The following is a 14770-nucleotide window of genomic DNA, read 5'->3' as shown; positions in this document are numbered from 1 at the left end:
AGAATAAAAACCTGAACAATCCTGATATGCTACTTACCTATAGATTTCGTTCTCAGAAGTTTTGGGAATACATCAAAGAGAAATAGTAAGGTTATTAGTTCAATCCAAGAGCCTAAGATACATTTCTGCCTTTTCCCTGAAGGTGCTACTCTGTGTGTCATCTGCCAAGATAGAAGCTCCTTACGCCAAACAATTGTCCGCTTAGAGCTAGAGGACGAGTGGCAATTCCGCCTCCGGGATGAGTTTCAAACTGCCAACAGCAACGATGACAAGCCTCTTTACTTTCTTACTGGACGTCATGTATGAGCTTTGGAAGAGACCAAAAATTGCAAAGGGATGCCTAGCTGGGGTGGGACAGAAACAATTATTGAGGGATTTTTTTTTTCTTTAAAGTACAATCACTGTGGAGCAAAGTGCAACATATTTGTCTATTCTCCAAAGAACTCCCCAAATCTAACCAAGTCTTTGGGGACATCACTCTCCTTCAGTTCTAATTACAGGACCCTACATTCAGGCGAACTCCACTGTAGGCAATTATGCAATTACTTAAGATGTGGTCTGCCTGTGGGAGCCTGAGGAGGATAGACTTTGGAGAACAAACATGGAGTTTGCATTGGTTTTTTTCTACTATACTGCATTGGGGGAAAAACTGTCAGCATTAGCTTGCTTGAATGTGTTACATGAGATACACCATTGGTGTGGAAATAATTGAAGATTAACATTTGAGGCCTGAACCCTCAGTTTCTCTTCAGATCTGTACTTTGGTACAGTATTACTCAGGGGTCTGAAATGATAGAATGTAGAAGTTATTTGTATTTAAAAAAAGAAGTAGTTTTGTCTTTTTCTGTGCAGTGTTAGTTTAAGATTTATAATCTTTTATGTATTGAAACTTTTGGCAAAATTTCCACAGGAGTTAAGAGTTTACTATTTAAAGTGAACAAACAAATCAGTAAATGCAGAGCAGGCATTGTGTACATTTATGAAGAGTCTTCTAGCTTAATTCCTTTGCTTTTCCCATTCTTTAAAAGTTTCCAGTCTTAAAGCACACCATGTCTAAGAGAATATGGAATAGTGATTAATCTCGTTTAAGAACCTGATTAAGCAGTTGGGCCAATTAAGCAGCTTTTAGGAGTTAACCTGTACCCACCCTGTTTTGACTGAAAATAAGCAGCTAGCACTAGGCAAACCTAAATGTCAAGCTGAGGCTCTGCTGTGGAGTAGAACCAGTCGTGCCCCCCGTTTCGCCCCCCAAACTCAAGCACAGCTTCCTTAAAAAAAAAAAAAACAAACAATATTAGCTGCCTTACACGGACAACACAGAAAGTGCTGGAATGGGAAATAGAGCCATGGAAAGAGAGAACTATTTTACTTAATTATACCACTGACATATTTGTGAGGAGTAAAAAAGATGCCAGGAGTTTTTGACTCAAAATCAGTACATGATGTCTGACCAATATAAACAGTAGGATTTCTCACCAAATATTTTAATGAAGAGCAGATTCTAGGAAATTTTCTAGAATAGTCTATTTGAAGTTTATACTTATATTACTCCGGTTCTCATCATTAAACAATCTCTTTGAGATTTTTTGATTTGCCCACATGTATCACTTTATCCCCACTTAAAATGGCCTTTGTTACTTGAATCTGTCTAGTGACCTGAAACTACTGAAAGGGGCCTACGAAGCCTGCATTTACTTAGAACAAATAGTGTTTTATCTTGTGATAACAAGGAGTTTACAGCTAGTGGAAAGATGGAATGTATTAGATTGAAAATGGCTTGCAGATCTCTTGGTTTTAATATAGCTACTTTTAATGCTTTAAATGTATTTTGAAATGAACAATTCCTTTTAATCCCCTTTTTGTCCTTCAAAGAAGACCTGCCTTATTATATATGCTTTAAAAACTTAGTATAGCAGAATTTTTAGCAAAGAGGTACGTTCTAAAGCAACTTGGTGTAGATATGAATGTATTTCACTTTTTCCTGTTTTGTTGAAAGGGCCTGATGCAGATGATATCAAAAAACCCACTGTTTGTGCAATATTTCAATAACATTTACTATAGGGCAAATAAAATACTTGAAGTAGTTCTAATTTTACCTGGGGCAGATGGCCTCTCAGTGTTTGTTCTGGTTTTATGTATGATTTCATGGTCTCAAGGTTTTTTTAAGTTTCTTTAGATGCAGGTACTCCATGTTAGGGCTGCACTCTAAAAATTCAAATTATTATGAGTTCAGAACTACTACTCAACTCTGTGGAAGAGAAATGCCAGAATAAAGTCCAACACATCAACTCGATAGTGGAGAAATTTAAGTTGACCTGCCTAATTTTTTTCTTTTTTTTTTTTGAAAGCCTCTTAAATCACTTTATCACTCTTAATTCTTTAGAGAATGTTAGGTCATCTCTAAGGAGAAAATTGCACAAGCACAGGACACCATGATTTGTTAGTGTATGTGTTCAGTTTATGCTTTTCCACCCCTTAAAACACTAGTGTGGAGTGAATGGATTCACTAGGCCCACACAATAACTCACCTACACACCTGCTAAAAACTATGGCATGTATGTATGACACTTCACACAGGTTAATACTAAATGTAAACTAAAAATTAGAATTGTAGTTGTCAATTTGGTTTGGCTGTAATTTATGCAAATGCTTTTTGTGACTTTTAGAAAAAGGGGTACCTGTGTTACATTATTACTGTAAAATTTTAACCAAAATTTGGTGAATTTCACTAGTCAGTCTACCTCACGTTTTGTTGATGATTCAAGTTGTCGTAAGTTGTGTCTACAGTATGTTCTTGTCCTTTCATTTAATTTGGTGAATGTATTAAAATTCTCTCCCACTCCCCACCCCCCAAAATAGTTTGTTTTCTTTAAACTAATTTTCTATTATGTTAAAAAAAACAGAATGTGCTCTCAGACTCTGACAACATCCAAAAAAGCTTGGAAATACCAATATTATAGGATGGATGACTCAAAGATTCTTCTATTCTGGCACAATAGTCCAAGAAAGTAGCAGATAAATATTTGTTGAATGAAAATCTGTAGCTCAAATACATACACACACCTAAAGTATCTATAGACCCATTTGTAGAGTTGCACATAATTATATATGACAGACCTAGAAATGATTAAAGAATTAGAAATATTCACACTACCTCCCCCATCTTTTATAGATGGCAACTACACTCAGTTTGGTGTCCTACTCAGAAACACAGTGTTGGGTTTACTAGAACTGTGTAGTATGATACAAGGTATATACTGTTAACTTCCAATTTATTTCTAAACTGCCTAATTTTATCAACTCTTGAACCCATTATACTCTCTTCTAGGCTAAAGGCCCCTTGTCATTTACCTCAGGAGAGACAATAAATATTTCTAAGCCTGATAGCAGACTGACAGGAAACAAACTACCAGTTTTCCTTCTACAGCATATTCCCAAGCAGCCACCCTGAAAAGACTAAACACACCCAAGGCCAAATCTTCACATTCAACTACCTAGATAGACCTGGACTAACATCCTGGGAACAAACATTTCTCAGGCTTCTCTTCACACATGAAAACTTATCCCCGCTTAAGCTTCCTCTGACTCTAGGAGAATACTGCTATAACTGAAGCCCTGGCCTCACTGGAAAAGTCATCACCAAAGATGATTTCAGGAACAGTTAGTAAGGTCAAAGAAAAAGCCTTTCACATAATAAATTCACTATACTCTTAACTAGCAAGTTCTAAACTAAAGCATCTACTCCAGGGCCTATGACAACAGATGGAACAAGTTCTAAGAAAGAAAAGGCAACCAGTAAGTCATTCTCTGACCACTTCATTCCATAAGTAGCTCATGTATTTTATTTTTACTAGGAGGGTGGTAGGGGTGAAGGACTGCCTTAAAACAGAATTCTTCCCTTTTTCTGTTAGAAGGCTCAAGGGTCATGAGAAAGAGACAGTTCTGTAGTCACTACCCTAGGAATCAACTCAGCAATCTTAACCCTAGGTGAAGTGTGGGTGGTCAGGAATATGGCTATATTTCCATCCAAAGGGATAAGACTCCCTTGCTGAGCAACTCCAAGTAAGTAAGAACAATTAAAATACCATTACAATGGGGCTGGGGATGTGGCTCAAGCGGTAGCGCGCTCGCCTGGCATGCGTGCGGCCCGGGTTCGATCCTCAGCACCACATACAAAGATGTTGTGTCTGCCGAAAACTAAAAAATAAATATTAAAATTCTCTCTTTAAAAAAAAAAATACCATTACAAGTCTGTTGTACTCATTGTCTGTACAGTAGTCATATATTAAGATACACCAAATTCACTCTTACATATTATGAACTGGCAAAATACTTTTTATAATTCTTACTAGAGAAAATAATCATTGTTATGTGTACACAGATATGGACATAATTCATCAAATCTCATGGCTGCTATGTCTGTATGTGAGATACTTTTGTAAAGCACCAACAACTATTGGAGGGCAGCTAACAAAAAAATTTATGGGCACCTTTATATAATCAGTGATTACAAAATCACTCTTTCCTGAAGTTTGACTGTAGTTATTGGTCTATACTCACTGTGGCCACTCCTTCCTCCACCATCCCATAGACATTGCTCATTCTAATGTCACTTGGACTATCTTCAGTCTTCATTTGTGGTATGGCAGTGTTGTCCATTCTCTGATTTTTGAAACTCTTCTCTAAACCACTCTCTTCTAGCTGTTACTTTGCTCTTGTCTTCTCAGGTACTCTTCTTTGAGATAAATAATGGTGTTCCTCATAGATGTCTTCCTCCTTCTCCTTTACAAACCCCAGAATGATCTCTTCTAAACCTTCAAACACACCAGGAGTGGTGGCAGAAACCTGTATGGGAGGCTGAGGCCCTAAGCAACTCAGCAAGACTCCGTCTCAAAATATAGATATAGATAGGTAGGTAGGTAGATAGATAGATAGATAGGGGCTGAGAATGTTGTTCAGTGGATAAGCACCCCTGGGCTTAACACCCACCTCCCTCAAAAAAACAAAAACAAAAAAATTCGAATAACTGAACTTACAAGTTTATTTGCTCAGCCCAAACCTCCCTTAAACTCTAAATCCACATTTCCAAATGTACACTAGATGAATACTTACACTTGGAGGTTCTGTAACTACCTTAAAATCTTGATCAAAACCGAGCTCACTGTTGACCATCAAATTTTCCCAACCTAATTCTTATTATCATCTCAATAAATCCATATACTTAATTATCCAACCAAACTTCCCACATACCCTAGACTTTTTGCCACAGAGGACTTTTCCACCCAGTCATAAACTCCAATTAACTTCAGGTGCACCCATCTCTTCTTCATCCCCATATCACAGCTTCAGTTCAGTGTTTCAACATTTTTCACAATCATTACAGTAGTATCAATTATCTTTGAAATTACAGATGCCTCTCCTGTAATCCCTGTTTTATAGGATGGTCATGATGATTAAGGTAAATAATGCACAAAATACAGAATCTGGCACAGCAAATACTCAAATATTAGGTACTACAATAGTACTACTATTCTTAGAGAAATACCTAGATTATAAAATTTATTTGAGGGACTGTGTTTTCAATAAAAACGTGAAAATAAATTGTTTTCCTGGTAAATGGTTAACATTTAAAGCAACCAATTAATGTATCCTCTCTGCCCATGGGTCTCCTTAAAACCACCAAGTGTGGCTTGCCAATCAAAAGTATTATACTGTGGCTCATGTGGAAATGGAATCTGTATTATGAAGTCAACCAGTTACTAGGGAATCTATATGGTACCCCAAAATTTCTTCTAAAAATTCATGGGACCTTGCCGGGCACAGTGGTGCATACTTGTAATCCCGGTGATTCAGGACGCTGAGGCAGGAGGATTGCAAGTTCAAGGCTAGCCTCAGTGAGGCCCTAAGCAACTTATTGAGATCTGTCTCAAAATAAAAATAAATAAAAAGGGGTTGGGGGATGTGGCTCAGTGGTTAGGTGCTCCTGGGTTCAATCCTCAGTACCAAAACCAAAACAAAATTCAGGCAAACAATGAGTCCAGTGATGACTAGAAGAGGCCATCATGATGACTCAGAATGAACTATTTATCCTGTCTTACCGTCCTATCATATAAAAAGTACGGTCTCACAACACTCTATAAATTAAAAAAAAGCACAAATCTATAGGAAGATAAAATGTACACCTGTTAATATTAACTTAAGGCCCTTAATTTTAGCCAGTTTTCAAGAAAAATACAATCATTTACACTCACAAAAATAATCTAAGTGGAACCATAGTGATTCTTCATCCTTGGGCTATGGCCCTTTATTTCCTTGAAAGATCAGAAAAGTGCAATGTTACTAAAATAATCAGAAGGGATTTTTCCTTTTGGAGATAAAGTTCAGCAGAGTTGCTGATAACATAAGGATCCATTGGGAAACTGGTGAAAACTACCAGTTTAAGAACCCAGTATTTTAATCATATTTCAAGATCTCAAACCTAAGAAACTCCCTGAATAAGCACAAATGACAAAACAACATTTTCTTAGTACATTTATCACTTAGAAAAGACTAGCAAGTATTTTATTATTTTATTCTACATTATATACAGATCATAAAAGGCCACAGCAGTTTTCAACATATAAACCCTTTAAAAGTAGAGGGCACTATGAAGGATAGACAAGTATCAAAATGAAGTCCAGTAACGAGGGCATATACTCAGTGCAGTATTTTTGAGGAATAACAGAGCAGATACCAAGTCATCCATATTTAGCTTACAACTGTTCCATGTTTTTATAAGCCTTTTGAGTGTTAACAGCCCAGTTGTGGCAAAAGTTGCCATTAAAAAAAGAAGGTATACCTAGAATGAAATATTGAACTTAAAAAGTACCCTTCATAATTCTAGCCATTTATAGCTCTAAAAAGTAGGAAAACCTCAAATTTTACCCCCTTACAATTCAATCCATCAAAGGTAGAAAAGAGAAATGGAAGGAAAAGTTCACTATTCCAAATTCTCTCTATTTGGAATTTTCTTTTCCTTTAGGGGTTTCTTCAAAGTATACATGAGGCCTTTTAAGAATCAGCTTCAAATTCCTAAACACGTAATACTGCAACCTCCTTAAATAATAATTGAAAAACACTGGTTTCCACTCTGAAAATACAATCTTTAAACCTATAACTGGTATCAGCAGATCAATATAAAAAAATACAGTACCAAGCTACACTGGTATATTTCCATATTAAGAACTTCAAAATATACTTATCACTGAGACCATAGTCCTTGCATTAGTTTTCAGTCCACTATGAACAATTATCTGCTGCATGTAAACATGTCTAAATAACTATAGATAAAATACATCAATCATAAATTTCTGTAAAAGATAATAAAATATCTTCTTTAAAAAACAAAACAATAATAAGCTATTACTGCATTGTTTCCAATTTTATGAAAATGGAACAACCAAGTGGTTGTTGCCAGTCCTGAGTTCATTGTAATAAAAATGGCCCTAGTTCCTGGTTAAAGTCAGCAACCAATCCATTCTCTTCAATAGATGTCTTCTAGTACTGTAGACAAGCTTTGTTTAAGTAGTATTCTGTCCATTAATAAAATTATATACCAGAAATTGACCAGTGCCACAGTACTGTGTTGCAAACAATTTTCCATCAGGAGTGGGATCTGAGAAAGCAATTTCTTCTTTACTCAAATATGAGCCATATATAAAGTTACTCCTATTAAAAAAAAAGGGGGGAGGGGGGAGAATGTGAAAAGTTAAAAAAAATCATTATTATTTCTAATCTTAAAAAAATCTGTCAAATTCATTTTGACTAGAAAGACTTTCAGATAATGATACCTTATTCTAAAGACTGTTGAAGTAACTGTGCTTTTAAAATATTATCAATTATTTGAGGTTAAAAAGATTTTAAATAAAAACAATGTAAAACATGGACCCAACATCTTGTCATGATAAAAATACTCAACAACACAAGGAAATTCCTCAACTTTCAAAGACATCAAAGACCATCAGATTTAATGATAGAAGACTGAAAACTCTTCCTCAAAGATCAGGAACAGGAAAAGGGTGCTCCTGTGTCTTGAATATTATACTGGATGCTCTAGTCAGGGCAATTAGATAAGAAAAAGAAATAAAAAGCATCCATGGGGCTGGGGTTGTGGCTCAGCAGTACAGCACTTGTCTAGCATGTGCGATGAGGCCCTGGGTTCAATCCTCAGCATCACATGAAAATAAATAAGTAAAATAAAAGGTACTGTGTCTAACTACAACTAAAAAATAAATATTAAAAAAAAAAAGCATCCACAGTAGAAAGGGAAAAAAATGATCTCTTTTGATCTAAGGTTGTGGCTCAGTGCTTGCCTAGTATGCACAAAGCCTTTGGTTCAATCCCTAGTATTACCAACAATTTTTTAATTAGATTAAAAAAATTTTTTTTAAATTATCTCTTTCACAGATAACACAACCTTGTATAGAGAAAATCCTAAGGAATTCACACACACAAAAAAAGATATAATAAGTGACTTCAACAAGACTGCATATTCAAGACTGATATTCAAATATCAATAATATTTGCTACACATTTGCAATGAACAATCCAAAAATAAAACTTAGGAAAAAATTCCACTTAAATCAACAACAATAAAATACTTAGTAATAAACTTAATAAAAGAAGCACAAGACCTATGAATCAAAAACTACTAAGTACTGTTAGAATGAAAGACATGATATTTTTTTAATTCAAAACACACTACTACCAAAAATAAAAATAAAATAATATAATTAGGGCTGGGGTTGTAACTCAGTGGTAGAGCACTTGCCTAGCATGTGGGAGTCACTGGGCTCGATTTTCAGCATGCATATAAATAAATAAAATAAAGATCCATGGGCAACTAAAAAAAAATATATACACTCACACACACACACATACATACATACACACATATATAAAATGTAACAGAAAAGTGTAGAGTTCAATACTTGGTAAAACGATAGAAATATAGATCAATGGAATCTGGGGTGCAGCACTTGCCTTGGCTAGTATGAGAGAGGCCATGGGTTCAATCCCCAGCACTATCCCAAAAACAAACAAACCAACAAGGGAATACAATCCAGATATAAATATTGACATTTACAGTCAATAACTTTTTATAATCTCACCAAGACTGACCACTCAAGTGGGAAGAATAACTGGTCCCTTTAACAATAGTGATGGGAGAATAGAATATCCACATGCAAAAGAAAAAAGTATATCCACATGTGATATCCTACCTCATATCACACACAACAGTGAATTCAAAATGGATCAGAGACCTATATGTAGGAACTAAAACTATAAACTAAATAAGACATAGGTATTAATCTTTGTGGCCATGGATTAGACAATGGCTTCTTAAATATGACAACAAAAATAGAAATGACAAAAAATATCAATTGAACTTCATTCAAGTAAAAAACTACTGTACTTCAAAGGATATCATCAAGAAGATGAAAATAACCACCACAAAACAAAAAATTTTTACAAATCATACATAGGACAAGGAACTTGTTTCAGAATACATAAAGAGCTACTGCAACTCAACAACATTTTAAGGGATATAGGATATGAACAGGCATTTCTCTGAAGATGATCTATTAATGGCCAATAATAAGCACATGAAAAGATGTTCAACATTAGTTATTAGGAAAATGCAAATCCAAACCACAATGAATTACCGTTTCATATCCACTAAATAGCTAAAATATAAAAAGACAAACCATAACAAGTACTGGTGGAGAAATTATGAGCTCTCATACATAGGTAGAATTATAAAATGGTGCAGACACTGGAAAAATTTGGCAGTTTCTCAAAACATTAAACACACAACTATAATATGTTCAGCAATTCTACTCCTAGTATACATCTGAGAGAAATAAAACATACATTATTTACACAAAAGTTTGTACATGAATGGTCACAGCAATGGTATTCAGGATAGCCAACGAGTGAAAACAACTCAACTGTTCACAAATTAATAAATGGATAAATAAAATGCATACTAGTACATAAGGTTTTATTATTTGTCAGTATAATAAAAAAGAATGAAGTACACTGATACATGCTACAACATGATGACATCTGAAAACATTAAGTAAAAGAAACTAGTCACAAAAGGTAGAATTCCATTCATATGAAATGTTCAGAATAGGCAAATGCATTACCTTAGATTAGGTAGAGGGAAGTGAAAGGAGGGGAAGGCAGGGGATGTGGGGATAAGAAAGATAGTAGAATGAAACAGACATTATTATTTTATGTATGTATGTGACTATATGACCAATGCGATTCTACAATATGTATACTCAGAAAAATGAGAAATTATAATCCATCTATGATATATCAAAGTATATAAGTGCATTCTACTGTCTTGTATAATAATTAAAACAAATAAAAAAATTTAAAAAAATAGATAAATGCATTTAGACAAAAAATAGATTGATGGTTGCCAGGAGCTGAGGATAGGATGATATAGGGAATCACTGCTAATGGGAATGAGATTTTTATGGAGTATAATAGAAATACCCTGAAATTCAGACAGTGAATTCAGTCAGTCGTATAGTCTTCCAAATGTACTAAAATCCACTGAATTGTAAAGTTTCAATAGATGAACTTTATGGTATACATCTCAAATAAAGACATTATTAAAAACATTTTTGTTAATGCTTAGCCAATAGAGAGCCCACTATTAGAATTTTCATGTTGTGATCTTCACAAGGAGTTCTGAACAGTTTTATAGGAGGACCTACATACAAAAGATCAGTAAACGAAAAAACTATAAATGGATAGGGAATAAGGTCCCTAATGAGTTTTACTCTGTCACACAGAATAAATACAACTCCCACACTATTTTACTTTTTTACAAACTAGAGCTATTTATAGTTGCCACAAGATTTACAAGGAGGGAAAATACTCTCCATTAGGTTTATTATTTATTTAATCAGCAAATTTTCCAGGCTTAGTTCTGAAAATTAAAAACAGACATGCATCTTTGTCATGAAAAAAAGAGTAGGTAAGAGCTGAGTTCTTTTGGATCATTACTCATTAGTAAAATAAGGGGACTGGTGTAACTCCACACCAGGTACAACCAGAAGAATGAGAAGTTGTCCTTCATTTATGTATGATGTACCAAAATGCAATCTACTGTCATGTATAACTAATTGGAACAAACAAACAAACAAAAAATAAATAAGGGGAAGAGACCAGATATGTATTAACGATCTAAGATCTTAAGAGACTTAGGATCTCATTTTTCAAAAAATGAACTGACCAAAACCCCTCTTGGAATGACTAATTTAACTTTCTCCATTAACCCTGTGTCAAAGTACCTTAAAAATAAAAACTCAAACCTATAATTTGTGTCTTCACTTTATGCCTTTGATAAACAATCAAGTGATGAAAGGAGAAAATGTAATGAGACTTAGTTTATAAATAATATTCTTAAATTAAGATTTCTCTAAAAGTTGAACTCCCAAGAAACTTTCCATATTTCTGTGGTTATGCTTAAAATTCTCCAGTGTTGAACACAGCTTTAAATAAGTGAATTAAATGGCCTGATATAACAACTACAAATAACCAAGTCAAAATGGCTTAATAACATTTAACCTGGTTTCTTCCTCCTCAAATTAATTTCACACAAAGTACTGAGAGACCATATAATGATAGGAAAAATTTACACTTAATATAAGTAAGTTATAATTTATGATTAACTTAAATAACCAATCTTTATACTAAAATTGCTTAGATCCTAAACTACTACAAATGATTTGAAGAATTATATGCAAGTTACCTTAGGCATTCAATCATGCGAGAAGCTATTTTCTTCCGCCGCATCATGCTGAACACCCATATTCGACTGATCCCACATATTGCAGGCTCTGGCAATGTTGAGCAGCACCAGGCTTTCTGCCTTTCAAATCTGACTTTTTCTTCTTCTGACCTGGTAGCTGGAAGTTTCTCTTCTATAACTCTGTAGCCCTGACAGATATCAAAATTAAGGAGAAAGTTTTATAGGGAGAATATTAACTGCAATTACCTAGAACTGTTCTTCCAGAGGAGGTAACCACACTTGGTTTCATAACAATTATAAGACCCACTTATGTTTTCACTCTCATTTTTAGGAAATAAACACATCTGGATTTGCATTCTGTTCTACTTGACTTACTAGTTGTATGATCATAAGATAAAGTCACTTAGTTCCCCTGACACTGGGTTCTTCACCTTTATAAAAACTGGGAATGCCCATCATCTCTCATTAAGAGATTAAATTAAGTAACATGTACAAAGCATCTTGCCATCACTAAATGCTAGTTCTCTCTACCTCCTATATTCTAAGGACCAGAAAAGTACATGTTTACACCAGAGACAATGGTTCATGCCTATAATCCCAACTACTTGAAAGGCTGAAGCAGGAGGATCACAAGCTAGAGGCCAGTCTGGGCAACTCAGTGAGACCCTGTCTCAAAACAAAACTTAAGAAGGGTAGGGGATGAAGTTGGAGTTGCAGCTCAGCGGTAGAGCGTTTGCCTAGATGTGTGAGGCACCACATATAAATAAGTAAATAAAATAAACATCCATCGACAACTAAAAAAATATTTTTAAAAAAAAAGGTTGAGGATGTAGCTCAGTGATAAAGCACTTGCCTAGCATGTGTTAGACCCTTGGGTTTGATCCTCATTACCACAAGGAAAAAAAAAGTTCATAACTCAGCAATAATAACTATTCCTGTGAAGGATGCAATAGTTCAGGCTTCACAGCTAAGAACTAGGTAGAGAGATAGCAGAGAAATTAAGAATTTAAATTTCCTCACACTCTGAGCTCTTTAAAATAAGTAATTAGCATTGGAGAGTCATGTGGGCCAAATTTTATTATTATATTGTGTACATTTATGAATATGTAAAAAAAATTCCATCATTATATAAAACTATAATGCACCAATAACACAATATGGAAACCAAAAAATTTAAAAATTTAAAAATAACTAAAAAACATCTCTTCTGCCAATCTAGCTGTCACAAAAGGATCTAATCAGCCTCCTGATGGGATATGGTACAGAATTTAAAAAGTCGTTACATGACACAATTAATGCTAACATCACATAGCTACCTTCTAGTTTCAATACTACCTAAAATCATTTGGGGAACTATGTGGAATAGAAATTTCAAAACAATGGCTGTACTATGTAAAATTAACTCGATCTCTGGCAGAATTCTTTACATTCAATTAATATCTCAATACTACTTACCACAAAAAATAAAAGTAATTTAAAAAAAAAAAACTTAGTAGCTATTTAAAACCAATTTTATTATCCTAGCAAGATTCATATGAACTACACAGTTTCAGAGTGAATATTTAAAACACATAGCTTAATACAGAGAAATAAATTCATGTAGACTTTTTTTGGCTTTTAACTCTATTTAAAAACATTATGACGAAGCGTACATTTGCAGGCATTTTTAATATGCTAGAAATACTAACTGAACAACAGCCACACATGATGACCATTAAATTTATAAGGACTAAAAAAAAAAAAAAAAAATTCAAAGTGAGGATGACTAGGGAGTCCAGAAGCTTCCATTCTCTTACGTTGGTCTCATGTATTAAATAACATGAATAAAATGTGAGCACATCCTTTACTATGATTTGCCTCATAAAAACAAAACAACTATTCATCTAGAGCTCAACCACTGAAGTAGTGACCTATTCCAGAGGTGGCGAAGTTTCTAGAAAGGACTCAATAATAAATACAGTAGGCATCAAAGTCCACTTAGTCTAGACAAACATGTGAGCAAATGGGTGTGGTTGTGTTACAATAAAATCTTATGTACAAAAACAGGCCATAATTTACCCACTATAGTTTGCCTACACTTGACTGATTCTAGTGCTATAGGGAGTAAAATACTAATTACATTAATATCCAACACAGAGTCTTCACAAAAAAATCTTAACTGTACTTCTGATTCTACAGAATTATCTAACTTGAGCAACTCAAGAGGCTGAGGCAGGAGAACCTGATCCCAAAATAAAAAATTTAAAAGCCTGGGGATGTGGCTCAGTGGTAAAGTGACCCCCAGGTTCATTCCCCAGTACCAAAAAATAAAAACATAATTTTTTTGTTTGTTTAAAGAATTATCTGGGCTGGGACTGGGGCTCAGCAGTAGAGCGCTCGCCTAGCACGTCCAAGACACTGGGTTCAATCCACAGTGCCACATAAAAATAAATTAAATAAAGATATTTATTGTGTATTGTGTCCACCTACAAATATATATATATATATATATATATATATAAAATTATCTGACTTAAGAAACTTAATTCCCATGTAAGATTCAACTCCATTACAGTAAACAATTACACAAAGGAATTCATGCATTCACATTCTTCCTTACCTAAATGTAGAACAAATTATCAGGATTATACTACTACAGATTACATAGTAAATGCAGTAAACATCAAACTACTTATGAGCACTCTAAAAGTCACTTACCCACTGGATATGTTCTGCAATTAGGCAGCCAACTACTTTTTTATCATTTGAAATAAAGAGAAGTGTTTTAGTTCTGGAATAGCACATTAATGGAGCCTGTTGGAAACCTAAGTCATTATCAACCATTTCTCTAATCTCGTCAACCTGCCAAATAAAGAACAATATTTATTTTTAATAATGGAAGTATCATATAAATGTAAAAAAAAAATATATATATATATATATATATATATATATATATATATATATATATACATACAC

General features: G+C 34.3%; 2 protein-coding genes across 15 annotated transcripts in view; one reads left to right on the top strand and one right to left on the bottom strand.

The window, feature by feature from the left end:
- Greb1l (GREB1 like retinoic acid receptor coactivator) overlaps positions 1-12545 on the top strand; it is a 269832-nt gene extending 257287 nt beyond the window's left edge. For 8 of the 9 annotated variants that reach the window (XM_048806453.1, XM_015482496.2, XM_048806457.1 and 5 more), the window contains one exon: positions 143-2846. In XM_048806453.1, coding sequence (XP_048662410.1) covers positions 143-306 — 164 coding nt within the window. In that variant the 3' untranslated portion in view covers positions 307-2846. Of the gene's footprint in view, positions 1-142; positions 2847-4178; positions 4181-12534 lie in introns of those variants that run through there. The other variant, XR_007348873.1, reaches the window with a different exon arrangement.
- Positions 1-14770, bottom strand: part of Esco1 (establishment of sister chromatid cohesion N-acetyltransferase 1) — a 91805-nt gene that overhangs the window by 13779 nt on the left and 63256 nt on the right. For 2 of the 6 annotated variants that reach the window (XM_015482495.2, XM_048806458.1), the window contains exons 10-12: positions 14510-14653; positions 11813-12000; positions 5018-7707 (exon numbers count right to left, since the gene is read on the bottom strand). In XM_015482495.2, the coding sequence (XP_015337981.1) occupies positions 7560-7707; positions 11813-12000; positions 14510-14653 (480 nt within the window). In that variant the 3' untranslated portion in view covers positions 5018-7559. Of the gene's footprint in view, positions 1-5017; positions 7708-11812; positions 12001-14509; positions 14654-14770 lie in introns of those variants that run through there. The other 4 variants (XM_048806459.1, XR_001503182.2, XR_007348874.1 and 1 more) reach the window with 2 other exon arrangements.

This window comes from Marmota marmota, unplaced genomic scaffold, assembly GCF_001458135.2.
Source record: "Marmota marmota marmota unplaced genomic scaffold, marMar, whole genome shotgun sequence".
NCBI classification, from domain to species: Eukaryota; Metazoa; Chordata; class Mammalia; order Rodentia; family Sciuridae; genus Marmota; species Marmota marmota.
This window is presented reverse-complemented; position numbering and strand designations above follow the sequence as displayed.